The 25255-nt window shown below is 55.0% G+C and overlaps 5 protein-coding genes across 20 annotated transcripts; 2 read left to right on the top strand and 3 right to left on the bottom strand.

Annotated features, from left to right (window-relative positions):
- The first annotated feature begins 115 nt into the window (after positions 1–115).
- LOC138915069 (EGF like domain multiple 8) lies at positions 116–3697 on the top strand. 5 transcript variants are annotated; one of them, XM_070245370.1, is made up of 9 exons: positions 116–972; positions 1508–1636; positions 1856–1978; positions 2081–2193; positions 2291–2386; positions 2492–2662; positions 2746–2825; positions 2907–3060; positions 3320–3697. In XM_070245370.1, the coding sequence occupies exons 2-9, from the start codon at positions 1536–1538 to the stop codon at positions 3367–3369; spliced, it is 888 nt and encodes a 295-aa protein (XP_070101471.1). In that variant the 5' UTR covers positions 116–972; positions 1508–1535; the 3' UTR covers positions 3370–3697. The 5 variants fall into 5 exon arrangements, with proteins under 5 accessions (XP_070101471.1, XP_070101472.1, XP_070101474.1 ...); XM_070245373.1 differs by having other exon boundaries at positions 805–1030; XM_070245371.1 differs by lacking the exon at positions 2907–3060.
- On the bottom strand, positions 3627–13093 carry AGPAT1 (1-acylglycerol-3-phosphate O-acyltransferase 1). 5 transcript variants are annotated; one of them, XM_001492068.6, is made up of 8 exons: positions 12598–13028; positions 12256–12385; positions 6718–6926; positions 6364–6497; positions 5840–6015; positions 5581–5676; positions 5382–5454; positions 3627–4845 (listed from the first exon to the last, which is right to left on the bottom strand). In XM_001492068.6, the coding sequence occupies exons 3-8, from the start codon at positions 6915–6917 to the stop codon at positions 4661–4663; spliced, it is 864 nt and encodes a 287-aa protein (XP_001492118.2). In that variant the 5' UTR covers positions 6918–6926; positions 12256–12385; positions 12598–13028; the 3' UTR covers positions 3627–4660. The 5 variants fall into 5 exon arrangements, with proteins under 5 accessions (XP_001492118.2, XP_070101475.1, XP_005603819.1 ...); XM_070245374.1 differs by lacking the exon at positions 12256–12385 and having other exon boundaries at positions 12598–13093; XM_005603762.4 differs by lacking the exons at positions 12256–12385; positions 12598–13028 and adding an exon at positions 10824–11155.
- Positions 13070–15892, top strand: RNF5 (ring finger protein 5). The gene is made up of 6 exons (XM_001493452.6): positions 13070–13708; positions 14621–14639; positions 14736–14848; positions 14960–15014; positions 15091–15208; positions 15312–15892. Exons 1-6 carry the CDS (start codon positions 13569–13571, stop codon positions 15407–15409), a joined length of 543 nt encoding a protein of 180 aa, XP_001493502.1. The 5' UTR covers positions 13070–13568; the 3' UTR covers positions 15410–15892.
- A 168-nt stretch (positions 15893–16060) lies between these two features.
- AGER (advanced glycosylation end-product specific receptor) lies at positions 16061–19169 on the bottom strand. 8 transcript variants are annotated; one of them, XM_001493498.5, is made up of 11 exons: positions 18965–19169; positions 18676–18782; positions 18352–18544; positions 18109–18173; positions 17903–17990; positions 17626–17808; positions 17354–17484; positions 17015–17156; positions 16694–16720; positions 16445–16571; positions 16061–16324 (listed from the first exon to the last, which is right to left on the bottom strand). In XM_001493498.5, the coding sequence occupies exons 1-11, from the start codon at positions 19014–19016 to the stop codon at positions 16228–16230; spliced, it is 1212 nt and encodes a 403-aa protein (XP_001493548.2). In that variant the 5' UTR covers positions 19017–19169; the 3' UTR covers positions 16061–16227. The 8 variants fall into 8 exon arrangements, with proteins under 8 accessions (XP_001493548.2, XP_023480437.2, XP_070101455.1 ...); XM_023624669.2 differs by having other exon boundaries at positions 16061–16349; positions 18965–19156; XM_070245354.1 differs by having other exon boundaries at positions 17614–17808; positions 18965–19156.
- Positions 19170–20576: 1407 nt separating this feature from the next.
- On the bottom strand, positions 20577–24953 carry PBX2 (PBX homeobox 2). The gene is made up of 9 exons (XM_014734326.3): positions 24457–24953; positions 23440–23513; positions 22958–23205; positions 22669–22859; positions 22352–22487; positions 22078–22231; positions 21607–21695; positions 21398–21484; positions 20577–21270 (listed from the first exon to the last, which is right to left on the bottom strand). Exons 1-9 carry the CDS (start codon positions 24675–24677, stop codon positions 21178–21180), a joined length of 1293 nt encoding a protein of 430 aa, XP_014589812.2. The 5' UTR covers positions 24678–24953; the 3' UTR covers positions 20577–21177.
- Positions 24954–25255: the final 302 nt, after the last annotated feature.

The following is a 25255-nucleotide window of genomic DNA, read 5'->3' on the forward strand; positions in this document are numbered from 1 at the left end:
GACCTGGCTCCCCAAGGAGGGTGAGGTTGGAGAGCCTGAGGCCTGGGTACCCGGATGCCTGGTGTGGGGTGGGACCCCCTTGGTGTTTCCGCTCTCTCAATGCCCATTCTGTGTGGGTTCCTGATTCTCTGCGGGTTCTTTCCTGCTGAGGACAATTCTCTTCCTGTCTCTGCCTAAGATTGGGGGGCTGAGCCCAGGGCTCCATTGGTTTGTGCCCAAGCCTCATGGGTGGAATGTCTGTGCCACCCCAAGGCTAGACAGGGGGCTAAGGGTCAGGGTGGGCATTTGTTGGGCCCCTTTTTGACCTTTGCAGACCAGAGCTGGGTGAGGGGCTGGACAATGAGCCTCCTCTTCCTTGAAAGAAGGAATTTTGGTGGAGACAATAGAGCCCTGTCTGCTCTGGCATGGGGGGTGGTAGCTGACTCAACTCTGCTCCCCCTAGGCCCTAACAAATGTCATCAAGAAATGGGGGCAATCTTTCCCTAGTGCCCTGGGCTGCCTGCCCTGCCCCTTTGTGACGACTTGCCCTTCTTTTTTCCCCCAGCTGATCTTGCCTCTTCTCCCATGACCTGACCCCTTTGTTCTTTGCCAGCTCCGTCTCTCTCCTTGCCCCTCAATCCTCCCCTAGTCTGTGTTGGGTTGACGTGGGAGGCGAGGGCCAGGGGGTACTGGTGGTGTTACAGAGCCAGTAACCTCTGCTGATTTGGGGGGTCCTGAAATAAGGGGCCCCCGAGGGTTGGGAAGATACTTCTGGGGGCCCTTTGCTGGGGGGGGGTGAGGGTAGTGGGAGTTGGACCCACTGAGCTCACCAAGCTGGAGCCCTGGAGGTGGCTTGTGGGAGGGGGCAGGAATGGGAGGACTCTGTCTGGCCCGGCCCCTCCTCTCCCTTGCAGCCTGCCCAGCCCGCCCACCAGTCTGAGCTGCTGCTGCTGAGGCTAGTCTGCCTGAAGTCTCCGGGAGAGAGGGAAAGAGGTGGGGAGAGAATGTCAGTGGGGAAAGAGTGGGTGTCAATCAGAGCCTTGGAGGCAATGTGAGTTGGGGGGTGTTGGTTTGAGGGTGTGGGTCCGGGACGTGAGGGTAGTAGGAATGTGTTTAAGGTGTGGAGGTTCCAGGTATGTGGGTTTGTGTGCAAGGTGTGAGGGGGTGTAATGGTGACCATCTGAGGTTTTGAAGGTAGGAAGATTAAGAAGAGGGCATGTCAGAGATAAGAGGGTCATGAGGGGAGGGTTAACTGTGTGTAGAGAGGATTGGGTTTAGATAGGTTGGAGGAGAGGTGCGAGCAGTGTGTCAGAGTGTGGGCTTGTATGATGCCGCATGGACCATGATGTGCTAAAGTGTTAGTTAAATGTACATGCAGGTGTAGACAATCCTGGTGTCTAGAGCAAGTGTGTACAAATGAACATCCTGCTCTCCTTAGAGGGCACCAGCAGACTGCTCTTGGAGGGCTGGAGCTGGAGAATTTAATAGGAGAGGGGAAGGGCCTCCAATAACCTCTTCTTGCCCGCAGCTGGCAGAGTCTGGTGTCAAGGAGAATCATGGGGTCCAGGGCTGAGCTGTGCACTCTCTTAGGCGGACTTTCATTCCTCCTGCTATTGATGTCTGGCGAGGGGGCCAAGGGTGGATCCTTCAAAGAGAGGTGACAACAGAAGGGGCGGGGCCAGGGGTGAGGTCTTCAGGAAACCTGCTGGGGTGGGGCTTCACAGGTGGCAAAACAAAGTTAGAAGTTTAGAATGGGGGTGAGACTGTCACCTTGAGGGACTGGGGGGCCTCAGTGGACCCTTGAGGGAAGTGGGACTTCTGGCTCCCCAGGGCCTGGCCCACTCAGTGTCTCCCACCTTCTCCCACATGGGTGCAGTCAGGGAGTCTGCTCCAAGCAGATGCTGGTGGTCCCACTCCGTTACAATGAGTCCTACAGCCAACCGGTGTATAAGCCCTACCTGACTCTGTGCGCTGGAAGGCGTGTCTGCAGTACCTACAGGTGAGGGATGGGAGCCTGCACCCTGAGGTCTCTCAGGAGGAACCCCAATAACCCTGACCAGGACGCATATGCAAATGTCCAGAGCTGGGCGCTGTGTTCCAGGACCACTTACCATGTGGCGTGGCGGGAGGTGAGGAGAGAGGTGCAGCAGACCCACATCGTGTGCTGCCAGGGCTGGAAGAAGCGGCATCCGGGAGCGCTCACCTGTGATGAAGGTGAGGCTGGGTCTTCCCAGCCTCTCGGGAGAAGCACTGGGTGAGGCTGGGGAGCCAGGCTGTGGTCCTGTAATGAACCCCCTTCCTGCGCCCGCAGCCATCTGCGCCAAGCCCTGCCTGAACCGAGGCGTCTGCGTCCGGCCAGACCAGTGCGAGTGCGCCCCTGGCTGGGGTGGGAAGCACTGTCATGTGGGTGAGTTAGCTGGCCCTCCCCTAGCGGTGGTGCCGGGACCTCCCTACCCGCCGGGGCTCCTGCCCCCGTCCCACCCCTCAGCCCCCTCCTCTTTCCGGTAACTAGACGTGGATGAATGCAGGACTGGCATCTCCCTCTGCTCGCACCGTTGCCTCAACACAGCAGGCAGCTTCACCTGTGGCTGCCCCCATGGCTTGGTGCTGGGCCCAGATGGGCGCACCTGTGCAGAGGGGTCCCCAGAGCCCCCAACCAGTGGCAGTATCCTCAGTGTGGCTGGTGAGCAGCCGGGAGTATGGGCAGCGGGGAAGGCTTGGGCTGCAGCAGGGCCCGGGCTCTGGTTATGTTCTCCTTTGTCCCAGTTCGGGAAGTGGAACAGGATGAGCACGCCCTGAGGCAGGAGATGCAAGAGCTGCGAGGGCGCCTGGAGCAGCTGGAGCAGGTGGGTGGAGGCACCTGTGGCCAGGCCTACAGGGCAGGGTGCGCCCCATTCCCCAACACCCTGAGGCTTCTTTCTTTGTAGTGGGCTGGGCAGGTAGGGGCCTGGGTCCGAGCTGTGCTGCCCGTGCCACCGGAAGACCTGCAGCCCGAACAGGTGGCAGAGCTGTGGGGCCGGGGCGACAGGATTGAGTCTCTCAGTGACCAGGTGCTGCTGCTGGAGGAGAGGCTAGGCGCCTGTGAGTCCCCATCCCCCAATAACTGCCCCCAGCTTTTCCTGACACCTTTCTCCAATTCAGTTTTCTTTTCCTGAAACCCTTCCCCCATCACTCTCTCCTCATACCTTCCCCAGATATCCGCACTTCATCACCCTTTCTTGTACCCTGTCCCCAACCCAGTGGTTCCATTTATTCTTGGTGCCCACGGTCCACTCCAGGCCGGAGGCAGCCCCGGAGGTCCACTGCCAACGTGTCTGCCCATCTCCTTGTCATTAACCAGGCTCCTGTGAGGACAACAGCCTGGGCCCAGGCCTCAATCGGCGAAGATAAGGAACCTCTGCAGAGCCCCTGCCCCCTAATTTATACAGAAACTAGACCCACTAATCCTCTGGGATTGGCTGCTGGGGGAGCTGCAGATAAGGTTAGCTGTCACTAAGGAGCAATGAGCAATGGAAACTTCGGAGAACTGAAGAAGGGGAAGGAAGGTTGTCTTGGCCCGTGTCCCTGAGTCTTCCGGCTGGGGCAGAGCCCCTGGGCGAGAACTGCTTCTTCAACTCCTTAACAAATGCAGCCAGAGAGTGCCCAGATCTCTCTCTCAATCTTTATTCTTGGTTTCTTGCTGTTAGCCAGATAATTAATAAAAACCAACCACGCAAAACTGGCTCCCACCCTCTCCTTTTGCTCCAGCCCACCTCCCCGGTTGTGGGCACACGTCTGGGTGGGAGGCAGGGAGAGGCTAATGCCACAGGGAGGAAATGAAAACTGGCTCAGAGAGGGGCAGCCTCAAAAGAAAGAAAAATAAATTAAAAGCCCTCCCATCCCCTCCAGCCAGGGTTCAGTTCCTTTTCCCAACTCCCCAAGGAGCGGAAGTGAGTGCAGCACCTGAGGTCTGCCTCTCCCCTTGTGTCTGCTTAGAATGGTACAGCAGGGCTGCAGGGGGCTGGGTGTGGCCAGGACCACTGAAGAACTGTACCACGGGGATAGGAGAAAGCAGAAATATGGACCAAACTGGCATCCAAGAGTGTGCTCAACCCTGGGCACCTGGGCATGGGCAGGGATGAGACCTCTGAGTGAGAAGAGTCCAGCCTCCACTGACAGGAGGCTCCAGGGGAGGGAGGGTGAAGGTGCCGAGGATGAGCCTGGGAGGATTGTTCCAGGCGTCAGCTTCCAGCCGCAGCATGAGTCTTCCTCCTCACAAACGATTGAGTCCATTGAGTCCATGGACTTGGGGTCGGGGGGGATTGTTCCATAGAATGTAGGGTAGAGAAGGAGAGAAGACCACAGAGGAAGAGGGGACACTGGGGACAGGATGAAGTGTTCCCACCGTTGTGTAGGCTGAGCCACTGGAGATGAAGGGGAGACAACCGTTTCACAGACAAGATGGCACAGGAGGTGAAGGTCAGAGTGGAGACTGCACCGAGGCAAGAGAGTCTGTAGGGGGAACTGGGCAGGGGCAGGGAGCGGTGCTGTTTCCACATTCACTTCAGAAGTTCAGAAGTTGAAGATTCCAAAGAGGAGAACAAATGGGGAGAAGGAAAACAGGGAAGAGGGCTTGGCCCTGCTTTAGGGCCCATGGGGCTGATGGTGTGGGGAGGAACGTAGGGGTAGATGGGAGGGGAACTCAGAGCGGGGCCTCGCCCATCCCTCCAGGCTTCTTCAGATAGTCACCACCACCCCGGCCATCAGTGGAGATTTCCCGGAAAATGGTCAGCATGGAGTGCCGGACTCTGTCAGCCAGAGCTGGAACGTCATCTGGTGTCAGCCCTTCTGTGGGCACTGGGGGCAGCACCCGTACCTGACATCGCCCTGGATGGGGGTTGAGCACCATCACAACCTGTCTACCCTGCCCTCTGCCCACAGGCGGGGCCCAGTTGCTGAGCTCTCCTGCTACTCCGCTCCTTAACCTTTCAGCTCTCTTCCCCCTACCCTGGACAACTGCTCCTCGGCTTACCAGCTGCCACCTGTTCTCTGAGGCCCTCCTGCACAAAGCCTTCCCCAAGCCCCAGTCCGGACACTTCCTCAGCACCCTTCCAGCCCCCATTGTTTAGGTTTAGCATTTACTGCCAAGTGTGACTCATTATAACTTTGCACACACAGATGTTAGCTTTCCCACCAGACAGTAATGGTTCCTCCTGGAGGCACCAAGTGTTAACCACCTAGCAGAGTATGGCAGGTGCTTAATAAATACTTATTGACTTATGGGGGGGGTCACACTAGATGATCCTGTGGACATCTCACAGTTCTGACACTGACTGATCCTCCTGCCTTATGGCCATGTCCCTCTAGCCTCTCCCATGGCCTTTTTGGCCACTCCCAACCCTGGATCTTCTCCGAGCCCTCACCTGAAGTGAAGCGGCGCTCCTTCTTGCAGTAGAAGTCTTGATAGGAGGACATGACTATGGGGACAATGGGAACCTGGGGAAGGGGAAAAGTGGATCAGCCCACTGCTCCCTCCTGAGACCCCAAGACAAGCCTCTGCTAAGAGAGGAAAGGATGGTGGGGGGCTGGGGGCTCAGCAGCAGAAGGGGAGGTAGTAACCACCTGGGCCTGCACTGCAAGGTGGAAGGCGCCGCGTTTGAAGGGCAGCATGGAGCCATTGTGGTTTCTTGTGCCCTCGGGGAAAACCCAGACCCGGACCTGGGGAAGAAAGAGGGTCAAGGAAGACACATACATATGGAGTGGTCAGAAAAGGGTGTGGTGCTATAATGGGACCTCTGAGGCCCATTGGCCCTGCATATCAGTTTATTTACAACTGTTCGACTCTATAACCCCCCATCCCCATTTCCCCAAGGTGACTCACGTCCTGGGTAAGCAGTGTCTGGGCAACCTCAGACATGACACTGATGGCATCCCCAGTGCGCTTCCGGTCGATGAAGATGACTCCTGCCAGCCAGCAGGCCAGCCCAGCAGAGCCAGCCCACAGTAGCTCACGCTTGGCAATGGGCACGCAGCGGCCCGGCAGAACCTCCATCATCCCTTGGGCAGAGGTGGGGGTAGGGTGAGGATCAGGGTGAAGGCAGAGTGTCACAGGAGGCAGCCCACTTTGCCCAGGTCATCACTCACACCACTAGGGACTAGAGATAAAGGAGGAGGGAAACCTGGGGAGGGGGCAGGGAAGCCCCGAGTGGAGGAAAGGGTGCCTAAAGGTATATAACCCTGCTTAGGAGGGCAGCTGTGCCCCAGGGAAAAAAGGCCTGGAAAGGGAGCAAAGGGGCAATATCCCAGATGAGGGGGAGTTAAAGATCTCTAGGGGAGGAGATTCTGGGGAAGGTTTCAGGAGGAAGGGCATGGCAGGGGGAGGTGTGCCCTATGGAGGGGTCTCACCAAGCAGGTCGAGGGAGCTCTGGTGGTTGGAGACAACGACGTAGGGTTGTGAGGGAGGGAAGTGGTGAGCCCCTCGCACCTCCACTCGGATCCCGTACAGGTATTTGATGTGGAGCAGCATCAGACGCAAGATCCTGTGGGGTCATGGCAAGGGGTTCTGGCGAGATCCCCTGACGTCCACCTGTATGCTTCAGCTCCCCCTACCCTACTGTCCTTCTGGAGATCCTTGCGGTCCTCTCCCCTTCCTTGTCCCTGGGCTTTCTCAATCTCTCCTACACACTCCATGCCCTCCCCATTTACTGCTAACTTCTGACCCTTAGGTTCCCTCATCACCCAGCAACCCTTGCCCCTCACTTCATGTTCTCGACGTTGCGTCCTCGCACGGCACACACAGGGATGGCGAGCACAGCCAGAAAGAGGATCCAGCCATTGTAGAAGGCCATCTTGAAGAAGTACTTGGCACTGGGGCTGCAGAACCACAGGGTAGGCAGCAGGAAGAGCAGCAGCAGGAAGAGCAGCAGCAGTACCGTCCACGCCCCTGGCCACAGCTCCATTCTGGCCACCTGCAAGGGACCGGGCAAGGGAGAGTGGGCCTGGTTCCTGGAAGGAAGCAGGGCAGGCAAGGTGTAGAAGGCAGAATTTGGGGGCCTATGAGGACAAGATCCAGAGACACAGGATGGGGTCAGTGCTCCCATTGAAACCTGCCCAGGAAGGCTCTCTAGGAAGGGAGTGGTGGGGATGGGAGCTTAGGATTGCTCTTTCACCCTTTTCCAGATATATTCAGACAGACAAGAGACACAAGACATGGACATCCAGGATCCACGACTAGAATATACAACTATGTACTGGGGGGATTTGGGGAGAAAAAAGCAGAAAAAAAAAAAGACATGGACATCCACAACTCACAGATACATGATAATAAAAAGACAATATAATGATAGCTAACACTTGTAGCTGGTAAGGGTCTTATGATGGTCTATACCTGTGCTATCTACTATGGTAGCCACCAGCCACATGTGGCTACTAAACACTTGAAATGTGGCCTAGTCCGAACAGAGAGGTGTTGGAAGTGTAAAATACACATCAGACTTCAAAGACTTTGAATGAAAAACAGAATGTAAAATATCCCTTTACTAATATTTTATATTGATTACATTTTGAAATCATAAATTGGAGATACTGGGTTCAATAGAATATATTATTAAAATTAATTTCACCCAGTAACTTTTATTCTTTTTTGATGTAGCTACCAGAAAATTAAAAATGACATATGTGGCTCACATTATAATTCTGTTGGACAGGCCTGGTCTATATACTATGTTAAACACTTAAATATGATCCATACAACTTACATTTTATAGGAAATAGGCCCAGAGCAGTTAAATAACTTATCTGAGGTCGTACAGCTCCTAATAGGCAGTTCCTAGCTTAACCCCGGCAGCTTGTGCTCCTAACCACCTGGTCACACTGTCGCTTGTATTTATATATGTATGAGTACACACAGCAGACACAGTGACAGTGACAAAACACCCACAGACATTCTCAAGGGCTCACTGGCAAGAATAAAGGCTTTGTCACCAAGGCAAACACAGACATACACAGTCATACAAAGACTGACCTATTCACACACACACACAAATCTACAATCATATCCAGTGACAGATAAAGGAAGATACACGCATACCCAGAAAAACCCCTCTACCCAGGCAGCCACCCCTGTTCCCAGATAAACCCATGCACATACCAGGAGTAGCTACAGCTACCAATCCTGCCTCCACAGGCAGGCAAAAAAATCCTACAGCTCCCTTCTCTCCCTTCCAACAACACCGGAAGCAATTTGGTCCGGCAGATACTGTGTGTGAGGCCTCAACAAGTGAAAAAATGAGGGCAGAGAGTAAAAGGGACATAACACCACCTGCCCTGGGAGAGCAACGAGCTCAGGAGGAAGAGGTGCAGTCATGCAGGAACCAGCCTTCTCGGCTCTTCCTCCTTCCTCCACTCTGCCCCACTGCTGGGGGCAGGCTCCCAATCACAAAAGGGGTGTTCTGGCAAATACCTGTCAATCTCAGCAAGGCCACAGGTACTCCCTTCCAATGACAGGAAGGTCTGTGCTCAAAGGTAAGCTCACTGCCAAGGGTGAAGGTAACAGGCAACCGAGGAAACAGGAGCCCCTGCCAGCTCTGAAGCAGTCAGCTTTCTGGGCTGCTCCATCCCACTGCCCTGGCAAGTTCACAACAGCGCCTATCTCTTCCCCTCCAACCCCTCTTCCACACAGCAACCATAGAGATTTTTCTGTAACACAAATCTGAGCATTTCCTTGTCTTGCCTAAAGGCCCTTCTTGATAAGTTGACTTCTGCTTACGCCTTTGGCCGCATCCCCACAAAAGCTTTTTTTGCTTCGGTTCCTTAGACACCCTGTGATCTGTCATGCTTCTGTGCCGTGACGTGCTGTTCCCTTTGGCTGGAACGCTCTTCCGCCTCTTCTTCTCTTGCTTCACACAGCTCAGTGTCACTTTTTGGAAGTCTTCCTGAATTCCCTGGAGCCTGAGTTTTCTTTACAATTTTATCTTGACTACAAGTTCTCAAAGTGTAGAAATGAGAATTCTTGGACCTCATCCAGATCTCCTGAATCAGGAATTCACTAATCTGTAGTTTAACAAGCCCTCCAGGTGAGTCTGATGTGCACATGAGTTTGTAAACCACTGATCTTGACACCATATTGTGTGTACCTGCTCTCTGACATTTTTGTTTCCCTTCCTAGTCTGTAAGCACCTTGAGGACAGGGACTCTATCTTATCCCCAATGCCCAGGAAAGGAGGAGGCAGAGAAAGCGCTCAACAAACATTTGCTGGACAGATTATAAGGCTGGATACATATCCACACTGCCATAATTAATGACATATATCTGATCACGAATCAGATAGCCACCCTCTTGAGGACTATTAACTACTATTAACTATGAAAAGAAAAGGCACCAGGAAAGCAATGAACACACCAAGCCTAATAGTAACTTACTCTGAATATACACATAGAATACACGGCCATGGTGAAGGCAGTGACAACAATCAAGAAAGGACCTACCATCTCCCCAACAAGAGAAACATACAGAATGGGGATCAACATGCCACAGGGGAAAGATGCTACTGTCATCAAATACATGTCAACAGTGCAGGGTCAGGGACAGATAATGTGCATGGCAGGACTGCCCTGTGGCATGCATTGAGCTCCATGGACACAGACACCGGAGAGATAATGTGCATGAAGAGACACAGGCCAGAGAGATCAGCAAAGTAAGGCATATGGGATGGTTCTTTGGGGACTCAGAGGCCCAGTTACTTTCTTTACTGCATGCTGTAAAGTGACCCTCTCCAGAGCAGAAATGTCCAAGGATTTATAAACACAATGGAGTGCCAAATCGGTTAATGAGCACAGGGCTCACAAAATATACTGCCAACAAAATTAGGACATATGTATTATCTGTAATGAGAAGCACACATGCTATGGCTGTGTCACATCAGTGCATCATGCAAAGTCACAGGCTTATTTGTGGTGTGAACCGTGACTGTGAAACACATACAGCAAAGAGGCCAATCCCATCACAACATGAGTGTGTGCTAGTCCGTGAAGTCACAGGATCCCACCCATGAAGAGTACTGTATACAGCAGGACCATGGACATAACACGTGAGCCGAAACAAGATAAGGTACAGTCTTTACACACTAAAGTAAACATGCATAAACATAAAACGTGCAAGAAACATGAAACCACATAATAGATGCAATATATGAAAACTCACACACTTGAACATGTCAAGACTGGACACGAGACATAAACATAACATGAGAATGAGCAATTCTGATGGAAAATAACATGATTTCTCCACAGCTCATGGATAGCAGAGGGATAACCTAGCCACACACAAGCCATTAAACATGTCAAAGGCACACCGACTCAGTGCAGAAAACATGGCCCCCACAAGGTATCTGTGTGTTAGTAAGGGTCTAGCACAGTGTGGAAGGCCACTGAGAAATAAGAGGTCCTGTGGCTAGCTGGAAATAGAGGTGTCTCAAGGCATTCCTAGGAAGCAAATTCTGTTGGGGAAAGGAGGGCAATAAACCGCCTTCTCCCCACCACAACCCCCCAAGAGTCAGTGGGGCCAAAGGACAAGAAAGGAATTGAGGAAGGTGTGGAGAATTCCCTCTCCAGGATTCTCTGTCCACACCCCCATCCCAAATTCAGAGTCTCCATCACTCCTCCCTCTTGTGTTTCTTCCATCCTTCCTCCCTCTCAGGCCCCCTTCTCCTTTCCCCAGCAACCCTCTCCCCAGTCAGCCTCATCCTTTTCCTAGCAACATCCTCTCCCCAGTCCGCCCTCCCAGACCCAATCTCTCCCCCATCCCCACCTCCACGTCCCTTTCAGCACCCTCCGCCCTCCTCCTCCCATCCCTTTCCCGCCCCCACCTCAGTGGGGTGGGGAGCCTGGGGGGCTGGCCCCCTCCCCAGCCAGGCTGCGGCAGCGGTGTTGGCGGGTGGCTGTGTCTCTGCCTCGGTCGGGGTGTCGGTGCCAAGGGGGCGACAGGATTTGGGGGTGTCCTAGCCCCGGCCGATGGAGGGGAGGTGAGAGTGGGAGGCTGGGCCCATAGCGGTAGGAACGGTGGGGGGTTGTCCCCCTAGCTCCCTCCCTCCCTCCCTCCCTTCCTGCTGTCTCTCTGAGGGCTGGGTCTGCTGCTGCCGCTATCCCCCCACCCCTCCCCACGCCTGCAGGTTTCCGGGGCTGGCCAGGAAGTAGGGGGCGGTGATAGGCGGCTTATTCTGCCAATCGCCTCCCAGGGCATCTTCTCACTTCTATCAGTCTCCTTTCGCTAGCTCCGCCCCACGAGAGCTCAGCTGGACTCAGCCTCTGTCTCTGGCCCTTTCTGGCTTCAGCTGCATGTTTTTTTCTCCAACTCCCTTTGGCCACACATGGCTTGAGTGTCCCTTGGTGCTTTATTCCTTCCTCGGCCCATTCCTTCTCCTCTTTCTCCATCAGCTCTCCTCTTGCTGCCACTTTTACTTGGTTTCTTCTGTTAACTCCCCTATCTGCTGCTTCCCTCCAACTCTTCTCCCAGACCCCCTTTCCTGTCCCCCGTTCATTTCCAAATATTTATCAAGCACCCACTATATGCCAAACACTGAGTTCTTCACCTCTCATCTTTTTCTCTCCAGGACCCCATCTTGCCCACCTTACCCTCCAGCCCTCTTGTCTGGTCTCTTTGCCCTTTGCCCCCGCCACTAGCTCCCAGCAGTCCAGGTCTCCCCTCCCCCTCTCTGATCTTTAAAGGGAAGGTTTACTCTCAGGCCCTCTCCCTGCCCCTGTCCTTCCATGCTTTTTGACCTAAGTACTTTTTCCTTCCTAGTTCCTTCCTATCAGTCTCCTTAGTCACCCAAGCTGAGACAACCCCTCTCCCCGACATAGAATTTGGTTGCATCTTTTCTTCCAATATAAATTGGGTATTAGCGTTGCTTCCTTGGAAAAAAAAGTGAGGAAGAATGCTCATCCCCCATGAGCATGCCTCCTTATTTTGTGGCCATGTATTAGCTCCCTTTCCAGCCCGTTCCCCTCTTCCCCATACTCGCATTATCGTTTTACCAGGACCATTCACCTCTCCCTCTCAGTGACTTTTTTCCTAAAACTCCTCAGGTCTCCTGAACCCTCACCTCCCCAGCCCTCCTATAGGCAACTCTCAACTTCTCATCTCGCCTCACTTGAGTCTGGTGGGGCCTTTTATCAGGGTGTTGCTGACCAGCCCTCAGTCTGTGGCTGCGCCCCGCCCCCGGGCACACCTTTGCTCTGCGAGTTTACGGGCCCTGAGGGAGAGAATGTAAAGAACACTGGGAGTGGGAGGACTGTTACCTAGTTCTGCTCCTTGGGCCACAGTGAAGGTCACTGACTGCAGAAAAGGCCCAGACTCGTACGAAAGGCTCAAGCTCTGAAGCAGCTTGCTCAAGTCCCAGGGGTCCAGCCCAGGAGGAAGACCCCAGTTCTGCTGGGCACAAGAAAGGGGCGGGTCTAACCCCATTCCGCTTGCGGGTCGCCTAGAAAGGGGCGGGCCTTGCCCTTTCTGCACCCACTCACAAAGGGGTGGTGCTAGACCTTTTCAGCTCTTAAGGTTTAAAACGGAGTCGAGGTCAACTCTGTTCTGTGTCACATTAAAAAGGGGGTGGGCCTTCCGTTCAGTTGTGCTCTGTAAATCACCTAAAGAGGGGAGGGCTGAGTCGTCCAGCCGAGGGAGAGAGGTTAACACCAGCGCCGCAGATCGATGCTCGCACCATTCAAACGTCGGGCTAATCCCAGTTCTGCTCCTTTTTTCACTGAGAGGGAAGGGCGGACCCAAATTCTGCTCTCTACGTCTCGAAAGAAGGCAGGAGCCATTTTGAACCCTGCGACCCTAGTATTTGCCCACTTTTCCCAGCTCTCCTCCGTCTTTCCCGATCCTGGCCAATGAGGGGCGAAAGAAATGGCCCAATCAGCCGAGAGAGACCACAGCCGGAAGACCCGGATGAGGCCGAACCGAGGCCTTTGAACCCCAAACCCCGCCAATTGTAAAGCAGTCACGAGGGCGACAAGATAAAGGTGAAGGGGTAGGACCAGAAAAGGTTCAACCCTTCTAGGATTGGCCCACCCCTTCCCGCCGCCCGCTGCGCACGCGCATTTCACCCAACCACCATTTTCAGTCGAGTTCTAGCCAATCAATTGCTTTGAAGCCGTACGCTCCAAAGTCCAATAGGAATCTGGACATTCTTTGAAAGAGGAAGTGAAAGAAAGAAAGGGGCTTATAGAGGCCGAGGTTATGTAGTCCCGAACCAATTGCTTCTGGCCTTTGGTTATGACTGGCAGCTATTCAGACGAATAAAGCCGTTCCTGGTCGGGCGACAGGACGTATGGAGTTGTTACCAATCTCTTGGCATTACATCCTGGCTGCAGCTGAATCAGCCAATAGTCGTTGTGCAAGGGCAGGACCGCGCGAACTTCTTCCCGCCCCTATCCTTTGGACCAATCCTTTCTTTTGAACCCTGTGTGACTGGCAGCACTCAGGCCAATCGTGACTTAAAATCCTTGAAGTCTGCCCAACGAGCGTGGGCAGGAGGCGGCTTCTCGCTTGTCGGGGCGTGTGCATGTGTGTTTTGGGGGATTAAGGGGTACGCGGGGGCGAAACAGAACCGGCCATGGCAGCAGCGGAGGAGGAGGACGGGGTACCTGAAGGGCCAAACCGCGAGCGGGGCGGGGCGGGCGCGACCTTCGAATGTAATATATGTCTGGAGACTGCTCGGGAAGCTGTGGTCAGTGTGTGTGGCCACCTGTACTGGTGAGAATCGGGGAGGGGGGCCAAAAGGATTGGGGCTCACCTCCGTACTCGGGAGGCTGGGGACGGGGGGCACACCATACAATCATACACATAATCGGAGGCCAGATCCCTATAGATGAGGCTCGAGGAGGGGACATAAGTCTTTTCAGTTGGGCAGAAGGGTCACGTCTGTAAAGACGAGACCTGTGGAAAGGCGAGTCTTAGGAGCTGGAGCGTATGGTGTGTTAAGACGAAGTGGGCCGGGAGTGGGTGGGCACTTCACATCTGTACAGGTAAGACCCGAGTCACCTTACCCTAGGGAAGCGAGAGGTCTTAGCTGTACAAGTGGAAACGGATTAGACTCAAAGCATAGGGGAGGCATGCACTGAGTGCTGACTGGGGGAGACCTAGGGAACGTGGGCTCACGTTCAGGTGAGAGATGGGAGGAGATATGGCAAACCTGAGGACAAGGGCCTTGATGGGTTAAACGGCTGTGCAAAGAAGGACTTTATTGGGCATGGAAGAGAGGAAAAGGAGTAGTCGGGGAAGGTGCTGGTAGAGGGATTTTGGTTTGAGACTGATGGGGGCAAGGATGGGACTGGGGGTGAAAGAGGAGATCTGAAAAGGGGTGGTTGAAGAGACCTGGAAATTAAAAGGCAGAGAAGGGAGGGCATGAGGATTTGTGAATGTGTGTGTTGGAGGAGAGGCGAGAGGAGAGAGTTGAGTGTTTTGAGGATGGATGTAGCTTTAGGTGTTGAAGATCAGAGAAGCAGGAAGGTCAAGTTGGCTGGCATGGTAGAGGTTGTGGAAAATAGGAAAAGAAACAGCAGGTAATACCTGGGAAGGGGGACGAAATGGGCCTCTGTAACGTCTGGTCTGTGTCTGTCTTTTCTGTAGCTAGTTTGACCTTTTTTTTTTTCTTCCCCCATCCAGTTGGCCCTGTCTTCATCAGGTGCGTACTCAGAGGAGATGAAGAGGGAAATGGGGAGGTCTGAGGAGCTGGAAGACCCTCCTGTGTACTGGAAACCACTTCATTTTTTCCCCCCAGTGGCTGGAGACACGGCCAGAGCGGCAGGAGTGCCCGGTGTGTAAAGCTGGGATCAGCAGGGAAAAGGTTGTCCCCCTTTATGGGCGAGGGAGCCAGAAGCCCCAGGATCCCAGGTGAGAGAGAGGAGGGAGATGGTGCTGAGGGAAGGTGGAAGGCTTCTGCACTGGGAGAGGGATGTGGAAGAGGAGAAAACATTTCCTGTTGACACTCCCTCTCTTCCTCAGATTGAAAACTCCACCTCGCCCCCAGGGCCAGCGACCGGCTCCAGAGAGCAGAGGGGTGAGTCTTGTCTGATTGTGTTCCTTCCTTGCCAAAGACTTGCCCAATTCCCCTCTGACTTTCTCCACCTCCCTAGGGATTCCAGCCATTTGGTGATACTGGGGGCTTTCACTTCTCATTTGGTGTTGGTGCTTTTCCCTTCGGCTTTTTCACCACCGTCTTCAATACCCACGAGCCATTCCGCCGGGGTACAGGTAAGAGCCTTCCCTCAGCCTCTACCAGGGAGCCCTCTGGATCCCCTCAAGCCCCCTCCCGGCCTAGGAGTGGATGCTTCTGCAGCTTTCCTCTCTCCCACAGGTGTGGATCTGGGACAGGGTCACCCGGCTTCCAGCTGGCAGGACTCCCTCTTCCTGTTTCTCGCCATCTTCTTCTTTTTCTGGCTGCTCAGTATTTGAGCTGTGTCTCCTTCCTGCCCACCTCCAGCCAGAGGAGAATCAGTATTGGGGGTCCCTGCTGACCCTTCCTTATTCCTGGACCCTCCCCCCAAGCCCCTCCATTTCTATTGGCTAAGGCCCACCCCAGCCACTCTCTAGGAGGGTGTGAGGAGGAGGAATGACATCTGTGCATAGGATGGGAGAACCTGCTCTGAACTGCTCACCCAGTAGCATCATAACTCCCAACTCTGGGAGAGGAGGACACACTGAAGAGAACGTTTGCTTCTCCTCTCACCTGATCTTTTGCTTTCCCCTAGATTTCTTGATTTGATGTTGAAAGGTGGGCAAGGCTCCCTCTGACTCTTCCCCTCTTTCCCTTTGTTGATTTAATTTAATTTTCCTCTCCCCAGTGTCTAATATGGGTTCTAACTCGAAGTGCTTCCTTTCCCTCACTACCTCCTTTATTACAAATTCAATAAACAAAGTGAGATATATTGATGGGAACTCTGCCCACCTTTGTCCTTCCCTGCTTCCTCCCAGGAAAGGAGCATCTTCTCCTCAACTTGAGTAGATGTTTGGTGTGGTGTGGGCAAGGGTAAGGGTGAGCCCCTTTCCTTGAAGGCTCTCAAGGGTGCAGGGGGTCAGGGCATCACAGACACACACAAGAGCAAATCGGACAAAATGTGTCAGGTGTTTACTCATCACTGGGAGGCTCTGGTTGTGGAAGACAGTTTGGCGAGGTGGGGTAGAGTTTATACAGGGGAGAACTGGTCTGGGGCCAGAACATAGTGTGGGAAAAAGAAAAGGAAGCTGATGGACGGGGTCTGGTTGTGGGCCTCTCAAGGCCCTCCTGCACTGCTCTCGGCTGCCTCAGGCTCCTCTGACTGATTCAGCTCTGCACGCTCCTCCTCCTCCTCCTGGTGTTCTGGGACCTTCCTGGGGAGGAGTATTGGGGAGAATTCTGCACATGGTTTCTAGCACTCCGTCATTCCTCACCCATTTCCCTCCTTGCCGACTGGAAGCCCCAAGTCTGAGGTGTCTGCCTTCTCCACTCACCGCTCCTTTCCTCGTTGTTGCCTCCTTCGCCACATGATGGCGCCGATGAGCAGGGCGGCTGTCCCCAGGCCTCCTAGGATCCCCAGGGCCAGGGCTAGGGTTCCCAGCCCCGACCCACCCACAGAGCCTGTAGGGAGATGGGGAGAATTGAGGGCACAGCCCCACCACTCGCCATTCCTCTCTTGTTGACCATCCCCCAAGTTATGGTGGGGTCTGTCTGCTGCTCTCTGACCTTATCCAACCCCTCACCTGCAGTTGGCCCCTCCTCGCCTGTTTCTGGAAAACAAAGTGGGAGCAAGTCAGAAGGGAAGGCTTCAATTGGGAGAGGGCTATTTAGTGGGAGTCCCAGTGGAGTCCTGCCCTTTCTTCAGTTCGGAGGGGTGAGGGGACAGGCTGGGCTCCTCCCTTGGTAGGGTTTGGGTGGGGCAGAGGAGGCCTAGGTGTGGGTGCACTGTGGGAGGGGTGGGGTGGCTCTTGGGGACGATGCCAGAATGGGGTGGGGAATTGGAGCCTGCACTGTCCCTCAGCCCAGTCCCGGGGTCCCTGGGCTTTGGAGAGAGATCTCCTCACCAATGATGCTGATGCTGACAGCACGGCTTTCCTGGGGCCCGTGGCTGGGATGGGTGGCCACACAGCTGTAGGTGCCCTGGTCTTGAGGCCCTACGTCAGGGAGGAGCAGCACAGGGCTGGGGGGAAGGGGCAGGGGTGTGCCCTGGTGGGGGGAAGGGAACAGGAGACTGTTAGAGCTCCTGTCCACACATCACATACTCCTGTCCTTTTGTCTCCGCATCCTCAGATACCCTGTTTTCCTCCCCAGTTCCTTGCCTGCCTCTTTCTCCATGAACCTCCTGCCCACCTAGTTGCCAATTATGTATCTACCTCCCAGCCCCCTCTCTCCAGGTAACTCACGTCCTTGATCCAGTGGATTTGAGGAGGGGGCTGGGCAGGGGCTTCACAGGTCAGGGTCACAGTACTACCAGGAGCTACTGCTCCACCTTCTGGCTCCACCATCAACTGGACCTCCTTCAGAGGCACAGGCTCTGGAGGTGGGAAGGGGCATGAGGTTGAGTTACACCTGTGTGTGGTCCCAGTGGCCATGGGCTTAACCCTTCCCTCCCTGAGGGCCACACTTTCAGAATGTGCTCTTCCGAGCTTGGGGCCCTCCCCACCTCTGCCCTCACCCCAGACAGTAAGCTGGAAGGGGGCCGTGTGTAGGGCTCGGCGCCGGGGAAGGCTGGGGCTGAAGCTACAGGAGAAAGTGGGGCGGGGAGCACCCCCCCGGGCTGGGGTCACCATCAGCTCCGACTGGAGTGTGAAAAGCCCTGTCTCAGGGTGTCTCCTGGTCTCTTCCTTCACAGATGCTCCTATGGTGTGGGGAGGACAAGGTAAGACATCCCAGGGTAGGTGTGGGAAAGGGATCAGAAAGAAGGCAGCTAAGAGGGCAGACCTTGGACTTACCTTTCCCATCAGGTATCAGGGGTTTCCCTTCCAAGTGCCAGCTAAGAGTCCCAGCAGGGTAGCTCCCCTCAGACACACATGTCCCCACCTAAGGAAAGAGTGATCTCATCATCTTTGAAAATAAGAGACTCCATACACATACACACAGCTACACTCCCCTCCCATGCTCAGGACCACTTTCTACTTCTCCCCCTTTCTCCCACTACCTTATTGGGGACACCAGCCGTGAGTTCAGAGGCAGGATCAACAATTTCTGGCTTCCCAGGAATCTCTGAAGGAGGGAAAAATCCAATCAGAGGCTGTGGCTTTGAAGATTCTCACACCGGGTATGGGAATGAGGGTAGCTGAAGTCAGAGGGTCTCACACCAGGGCCAGGGAGCCACTGGCTGGGGTTGAAGGCTTTTCCTTAGTTGAGGGGTGGGCCTTGGAGAAGACCCTGGAACCCTTACGGTAGACTCGGACTTGGTAGTTGGACTTGGTCTCCTTTCCATTCCTGCTTGTTGCCCGGCACCGGAAAGTCCCCTCATCCTGGATCCCAACAGTAGGCAGGAGGAGGGAGCCGTTGGGAAGGATACGAGCCACGCTATCCCAGGGACCTCCCTGGGGAGACAGGACCTTCCAAGCTTCTGTTCGGCCTGTGTTCTGGGGACAGAAGAGAGGGGCCTAAACAGTGCATGCCCTTTGGGAAAGGACTGATGAGGCAGGGAGGTGGGGATGGAAATCGTCACTGTTCTCTCCGGAAGTGGGAAGGTTGCAACAGGAGCCCCGCTTACCAGTTTCCATTCCAGCTGCTGGGGTGGTTTCTTGGGAGCCCCCTTACAGTTGAGCACCAGTGGCTTCCCGATCCGGGCTGTGATGTTTTGACTGCCGACTACTGCCCCTGGGAGACAGCACCACAGTAGAGGGGCAGGTAGAACATAGGGGCTAATAAAACTAGAACAGGGTGGGTGAGGGAGCTTGAAAAGCAGTGCCCGGGTTCCAGGAAAGTTCTGGGGAGATTTTGGGGGGTGGGGGGTGGAGTGCTTTCTGCAGGGAGCGTCAGTGTCGGCGGCAGTGGCTCACCCCACAGACTGAGCACCAGCACCCAGGCTCCGGCCGCTGCCCCTGCTGCCATCCTGCTTCCTGCCCAGGCTCCTGGCTCTGTCTGCCCCTCTCAGTGCTGTGGCCACCGCCCTAGGTTGGGCTTGCACCCTCTTTCCTGCCCCCTGCCCCCATCTCCCCATCCTCTCCCGTCACAGGGAATGCTAGGAATTCATGCTACTTGGACAAGAGTCCTTCAGGTACCAGGAGAAACAATTATCACCCCACCCCTGGGCACTGCCAGCCTCTGGGCACAGCCACATCCGTGGGGGTGGGGAGTACACCTTCTAGGGTCTCTTATCCCCTCAAGACCCCCAGCCTATTCCATCAGTCCACAGAGGGCGGGCTGCCTGGTGGACCACTGGGGTGCCATTTTGGCTAGGCAAGATTGCTAAGCAACAGGGTTCAGGCCAGGCTGTTTCCGTGGAAAGGAGGCGAGGGTGAAACGTGGGGCCTGGGTGGTGAGGGCAAGGCTGGGGGACTTGGGAAAAACCCCGTTTGGGGATTTTTGAGAAAAATATTTTTTTTTTCTGGGGTTTCTCATGTTTTTGAAAATAATTCTCAACTAAACCCAGGGAAAAAAGAAATTTCTTTATTTAAAACTGCATTTTTTTTTCTGTGAAACTACAAGTTTACAAGTGAGGAGAGAACTGCCCCCAGCCCGTGCCTCCCGCCCCCCCCACCCATCACACTCCCAACCTGCCCCCCAATCCTGCCCGGATCTTTGACGGGAGGGGTTCCCCACTATGACAGTCTTGTAAAATCCTGAGGCTGTTTGAGGGGTTCAGATGGTAGGGCTCAGGGCCAAGGATGGGAGAGTGGTGATTTGACTTTCCCCATACCTGGCTTTTGCAACCTCCCTCCTCTCTCTCCCCACCCTCTTGATTTTGGACTGAGAAAACAAAGATACCTCATTTCTGGGGAAATTGAGGGAGATACATACACAAGCAACCCCAACCCATATTTAACATATTTGGCAATAACCCCATCCCCATTCTTCCCCCTCCAATCTGCAAACAGTAGGTAAAACAAAAAAGACTTAAAGACATGTCACACACAGGGGAAGGTGGCATTTCCTCAAAATTACTAAGTCCAGCCCTGCCCAAGGGTCGTGGGAAGAGGGAGGAAGGCCAGCAGAACAAGCCCGACTGCCTCTACACGAAACGCGGCAGAAAGCTGCCTGCACAAGCAAAGATCACCTGGTTTTACGAGCAAAGGAGAACACTTAAGTCATTTTAGGGGGGCAGGTTTTGTGCCCTGCTAAATGTACTTTCTGATGGATAGGACTGGAGCCAGGCAGGCCTCTTCACCAGTTCTATTTGTTCCCCTTTGTCTTATGATCCCTTGGGCTATCACCCCTAATAGGGGAAAGCAAGAAATCAAAAAAAAAAAAGTCAACATATTTATAAAAACATCTACTTCCCCCAAACTAAATTAAAAATTAAGAACCAACAACAACAACAAAACAAAAAATCAAAAAAATACAGATGGATCCCAGGGTTTCTTTTTCTTTCATTAAAAAAAAAAAAGTTCAACCCCAAAGCCCAGTCAACAATTCCCTAAAGTAGCAGAAACTCCCTCCGAGGTAGATATCTGAGTCAGACACTCTCGTCCACCGAGCGATTCTATTGGTTTAAGATGAGCTGCGTATGAGGTAATAAAGCCGTCTGGAGGGGCAGGGGGTGGGGAGGCACAGGGGCGTGGCCCATGTCCTCTGTCCAGAAGTTGTGTCCCCATTTTTGGCATCTCTGGTCAGGCAGGGCTGGCGTCTCCACAGATCCCAGAGCAGATAAGTGGGGTGGGGGAGGGAGAGTGGGAGAGCCGAGAGAGAGAAAGAGAAACAGAATAGTTGTATGTGTGTGTATATGAGAGAGGGAGAGTGGGGGACAGAGAGAGGAGAAAGGGATCTGAAAGATAGGTGTGTGTGTTTCTGTGTAAGAAAAGGAGGGAGAAAAAAGACTGAAAGAAGGAAAAAAGGGGGAGACAGACCCCACTCTTCCTCTAGGGGACTCCATTCTCCCTGCTATGTAATCAGCACCCCCAGCACTGAGAGAGTCTGGTGGGGGAGGGACGACCCCATTTGCCCGTCTCTGTCTTGTGCTTCTCCTGTGTCTGGGGTTTGTCCTCTGGATGCCTGCGTCCTCTTCAAGAGTCGCCTTGTGAGCCCCACACCCCTGTAGCCCTGAGGGGCGAGATCAGTTGGAAGTGTCAGAGTGAACGCTCCCTGGTCCCTCTGTCGGGGATGTCACTGAGGATGGGGTCACAGCCTCCTGCCAGCCGCCGTTTGCCTGGGAAAGGAGAGAAACAGTTGGGGTAGGGCTCTGGGAAATCCAGTGTGGGGCACAACACTGCTACGGAAAAGGCCCTTCTGTCCTGGTGAGATGTGGAGAGAGGGGGCTTCAGGTATCCACTCACCCTCATTTCCCGAGGGCTGTACATCTGGCCTCCCCCGAGGTTATCCCCGTAGCCCCCTGGCCCCATTGAGTGTCGGAGTGATTCCACCTGCAGGTGGCAAAGGAGAGCATGACACAGTGAGAAGGCTCAAAAGAAGAAAATTCCAAATCATGAAGGGAGGGAAATCGAGTTTGGGAATGCCCTACCCAAGGGGACATGGGCCACCTGACCTGGGAAGCAGAGTAGGAATCTCCATTGAGCCCGGGCATCCCCAGAAACATGTCTCCAGATCCTGAGAGATTGAAAGAGCCGCCAGAGCCTTGGGGGAGCAGAGAGGGAATGGGGGAAGAGTATAACAGAGCCTGCGATCGCAGACAGGAGACTCACCGCAGCTCTCAGTTTCCAAAAAGCCCTCTGAACTAGCTCTCAGGGGGTATGCCACTACCCGCAAATTATCCACAAAACACTGCAACACTCAGAAAGAGCAGGCTGTTCCTGAGCCTCCCCTGGCCACTTGCTGGAAGAAAGGCAGAAGTAACTTTTTTGGAATGGCCTCTGTCCCCTGACATCCCCACCTCATCTCAGCTTGATCCCTCTCACCCCAAAAGGCCCCCTCTCTGCTATGATCCTGCTTAGATAGGAAGTGGGAACAAAAGCAGGAAGTGTGCAAAACAGCCAGCCAGGGTGGCAGTGGGATCCACCTGCGGAGGAAGGGGGTGTTGGGGAGCTGGTGCGGCTGTGGCCCCCCTGGGTGACTGACACGGCAGTTTTGACGGCATAGATGTTTGCCTCCTCTTGGAACTTTCCAATATTTTTCTTATAGCGAATCCGCTTGTTGCCAAACCAGTTGGAGACCTGTGAGGCATTGGGCAGAAAGGAGGGTCAGGTGGAAACCTTTCCCTCTGGAAGCCCCTCAGTCAATAGGATCCGAGAGCTTTACTGCCCGAAATTTCCTTCCCCAAGCCTCCCCAATACCTGAGAGACGGTGATTCCACACTTCTTGGCAAGCTCCTCCTTAGCCTCCTCACTAGGATATGGGTTACTCAGGTGAGAATAGAAATACTCATTTAGGACCTCAGTGGCTTGTTTGCTGAAGTTACGTCGTTTTCGTCTACAGAGGAGGAAGAAGGGTAGTGAGCACACTGGTGTTCTGGCAGGGCCTCCATGTTGCATAACTCCAGAGAGTGCCATGGTTATGGAATACTGTGTTGGGCAACATGGTGGCCTGGGGACTTGGAGAACACTGGGGAGGAGCCCAGTGCTGGGGGCCAGCCTGGGCCCCTGGGCCCCACCTGGCATCCAGGAAGCGGGAACGCAGGATCATGACCGCCTCGCAAGTGCTCTGCTTGAGCTGCATCTGGATGGCGCTGAACTTTCGATGGATGATGCTCACCATGCGTTCCATCTCCTTGGGTGCCACAGGCCGCGTGCGGCTCTGCTCCCTCAGCAGGTTCATGACGTGGGTCGTGAACTCATTACATGCCTGCAGTCGGGGCCAGTGGGCTGTGAGGAGGAGCCCTCTGGCTCTGGGATTCCCCACAAGAGCCCCTCCCTCCACCCACTCCAGCCTCCGCTCCTCACCTGCTCATACTTCTCCAGCTCTGAGTGGTAGATGTGGCGGATCTGGGCAAGTTTGCTGCGATAGTCTGAGTGTTCGATGGAGTTGTCAGGGGACACACCGCCCCCGGAGGCTGCAGCGGCTGCAGCTGCTGCTGCTGAGCCCCCCCCTTTCTCAGGCCCAGCCACACCCTCTGCCAGAAGCATGTTGTCCAAGCGCATCAGCTGTGGGTCCACCGGCTCTTCCTCTTGGGAGCTTCGAATGCTGAGGCCTAGTGTGCAGGCAAGTGGACTCAGGGACCCAGGGACCCCACACCCAGCTCTCAGCCCTGCTGGTGCCTCCTGGAGACCCAAGCTTCCAGGTTTTGGTTCCTTCTCCAATCCCCCTAGCAACCTTCCTAATCCCCACTTTCCTCAGGGCTCCAAGTTGTCAAGTCTTAGCTTAAATGCTATAGAGAACAGCATTCTATCCCCAGAGTTGAGGAATCAGAGGCGGACCCACATACCGGTTTTCTCCTTGATTTCACACAGGACGCTAAAGAGAGCAGGCTTCATTCGGTGGCAGTTTAGGGCATGTTTCCTTGGGAGGAACAGAGAGAAAAGTTGAGAAGCTACAGAAACAGAGTGGGAGTGCAGTGGGAGACCATGAGGGTGAGAGAGGGGAGCCTGGGAACAAGAAGGGAAACAAGAAAGCAGGACTGGGGGTGGAATGGAGCTGGGGGGGTTCTTAGGAAGACATCAGCTCATATAGGATGGAGATGTGGGGAAGCTGCTTGGCTTCAGGAAGATGGAGGGAAGGTGCAAGCAGCAGGCTAAGGACACCGTGGGTGGGCTGGGGGCTGTGGGGGATGGTCTAGAAGGGTTTAGAGGATGAATTTGGGGGTGACTGCAGAATTAAGGGTGACAAGGTAGATTTCAGAGGAAGAGAGATGGAGGCCTGGGAGAAGACTCAGAGTTTGAGGTGCCAGAGAGGAGTTAGGGGTGCTAAAGTGGGGAGTTCAGTATAGATGTGTATGGAGGGTCCTGGGACTGAGCAGGGCCAGAGGCTCTGATGCTCCTAGAGTCAGGCTGAGCAGGGGTGAAGGCTGGGTGAAGACCCTTGGAGGCTGGGCCATGGGTGGAGAAGGCTGGTAGGAGCTCTCGGGAGGGGTGTGGTGGTCCCCAGGTCTGGAGAGGAGTGGGGTGGGCTGGGTAGAGAGTTAGGGGAGAAGACAGCATAGCAGTTTCTTACTCTGGGAGCCAGAAGGGGGCTCTGGAGATGGAAGGATGTTCCAGAAGAGTATGGGGGTCAGTGAGAAGTTGGGGGGGGTGAGACCACCTGGGGGTTCCCTCTGGAGGTTTCAGGGCCTGGGGGTGAAGGGAGGTTTGAGAGGGATCTCTCATCTCAGCGCTCCCAGGGATAAGGGGAAGAGAAGAGAGCTGTAGGATCCTGAAGTTGGGGGGTGGGGGCTCCCAGAAGATTCAGAGCTTGTGAATGGGGCTTCTGCTGGCTCTGTGTGGGGTCCCGGGATGGGGGCACTCACTTGGCCTGGGCCTCGTCCAGGCTCTGGTCGGTGATGGTCATTATCTGCTGCAGAATGTCCCCGATGTCTTGCTTCCCTCGGCCTCCCGGGACCCCCCCGCTACCCCCACCGGGGTCTCCGCCACCGGGAGGCTCGCCAGGCCCCCCAGGTTCCCCACCCACCAAGCCCAGGCCCCCCCGGCCCCCGCCTGGAGGGGGCGGCCCCAGTAGCCGCTCGTCCATAGTTGGGGGGGGGCCCTGAGGCCCCCTCCCTGCTCCGCCCCTCCCCCCGCCTGGTTACTTCCCCCCCTAAACTCGCTGGGGCCGCTGCTCCCTCCGCCCCAACCCCCGCCCGTCTACCCCGCTCCCAGCTCCCCCGGGGGTTCACCCCGGCCCGGATGGGAGACCTGGGGTACCGGCTGGGCCCCCCACAGGAGACCCCGGCCCCCGGCGGCGGAGAAAATGGAGCCGGAGAGAGAGGAGGCCCAAGCGGGGGTGTGTGTGAGAGCGAGCGAGGAGGGAGGAGGGAGAAGGGGGGGGAGCGAGGGAGGGAGGCTGGGGGAGGGGAGCCGGGGAGGAAGAGGAGGGGAGAAGAGAGGAGGAACGGGGAGGAGCTGGGGGCGGAGAGACACACAGAAACAGAGGAACTGAGACCGAGTGGAGGAGGGGAGAGGGAAGGGGGGACGAGGGGAGGAGACTAGCCCATGGGAGGAAAAAAGGGAAGGCCCCGGAGCTGGACTTCTGTGTTGGGGGCTGGGGTCTTGCCGCCTGGGTTCTGAATCAGGGATCTCGGGGATGTGGTCTCTGGCCGCTGGAATGCC

This window comes from Equus caballus, chromosome 20 (assembly GCF_041296265.1).
Source record: "Equus caballus isolate H_3958 breed thoroughbred chromosome 20, TB-T2T, whole genome shotgun sequence".
NCBI classification, from domain to species: Eukaryota; Metazoa; Chordata; class Mammalia; order Perissodactyla; family Equidae; genus Equus; species Equus caballus.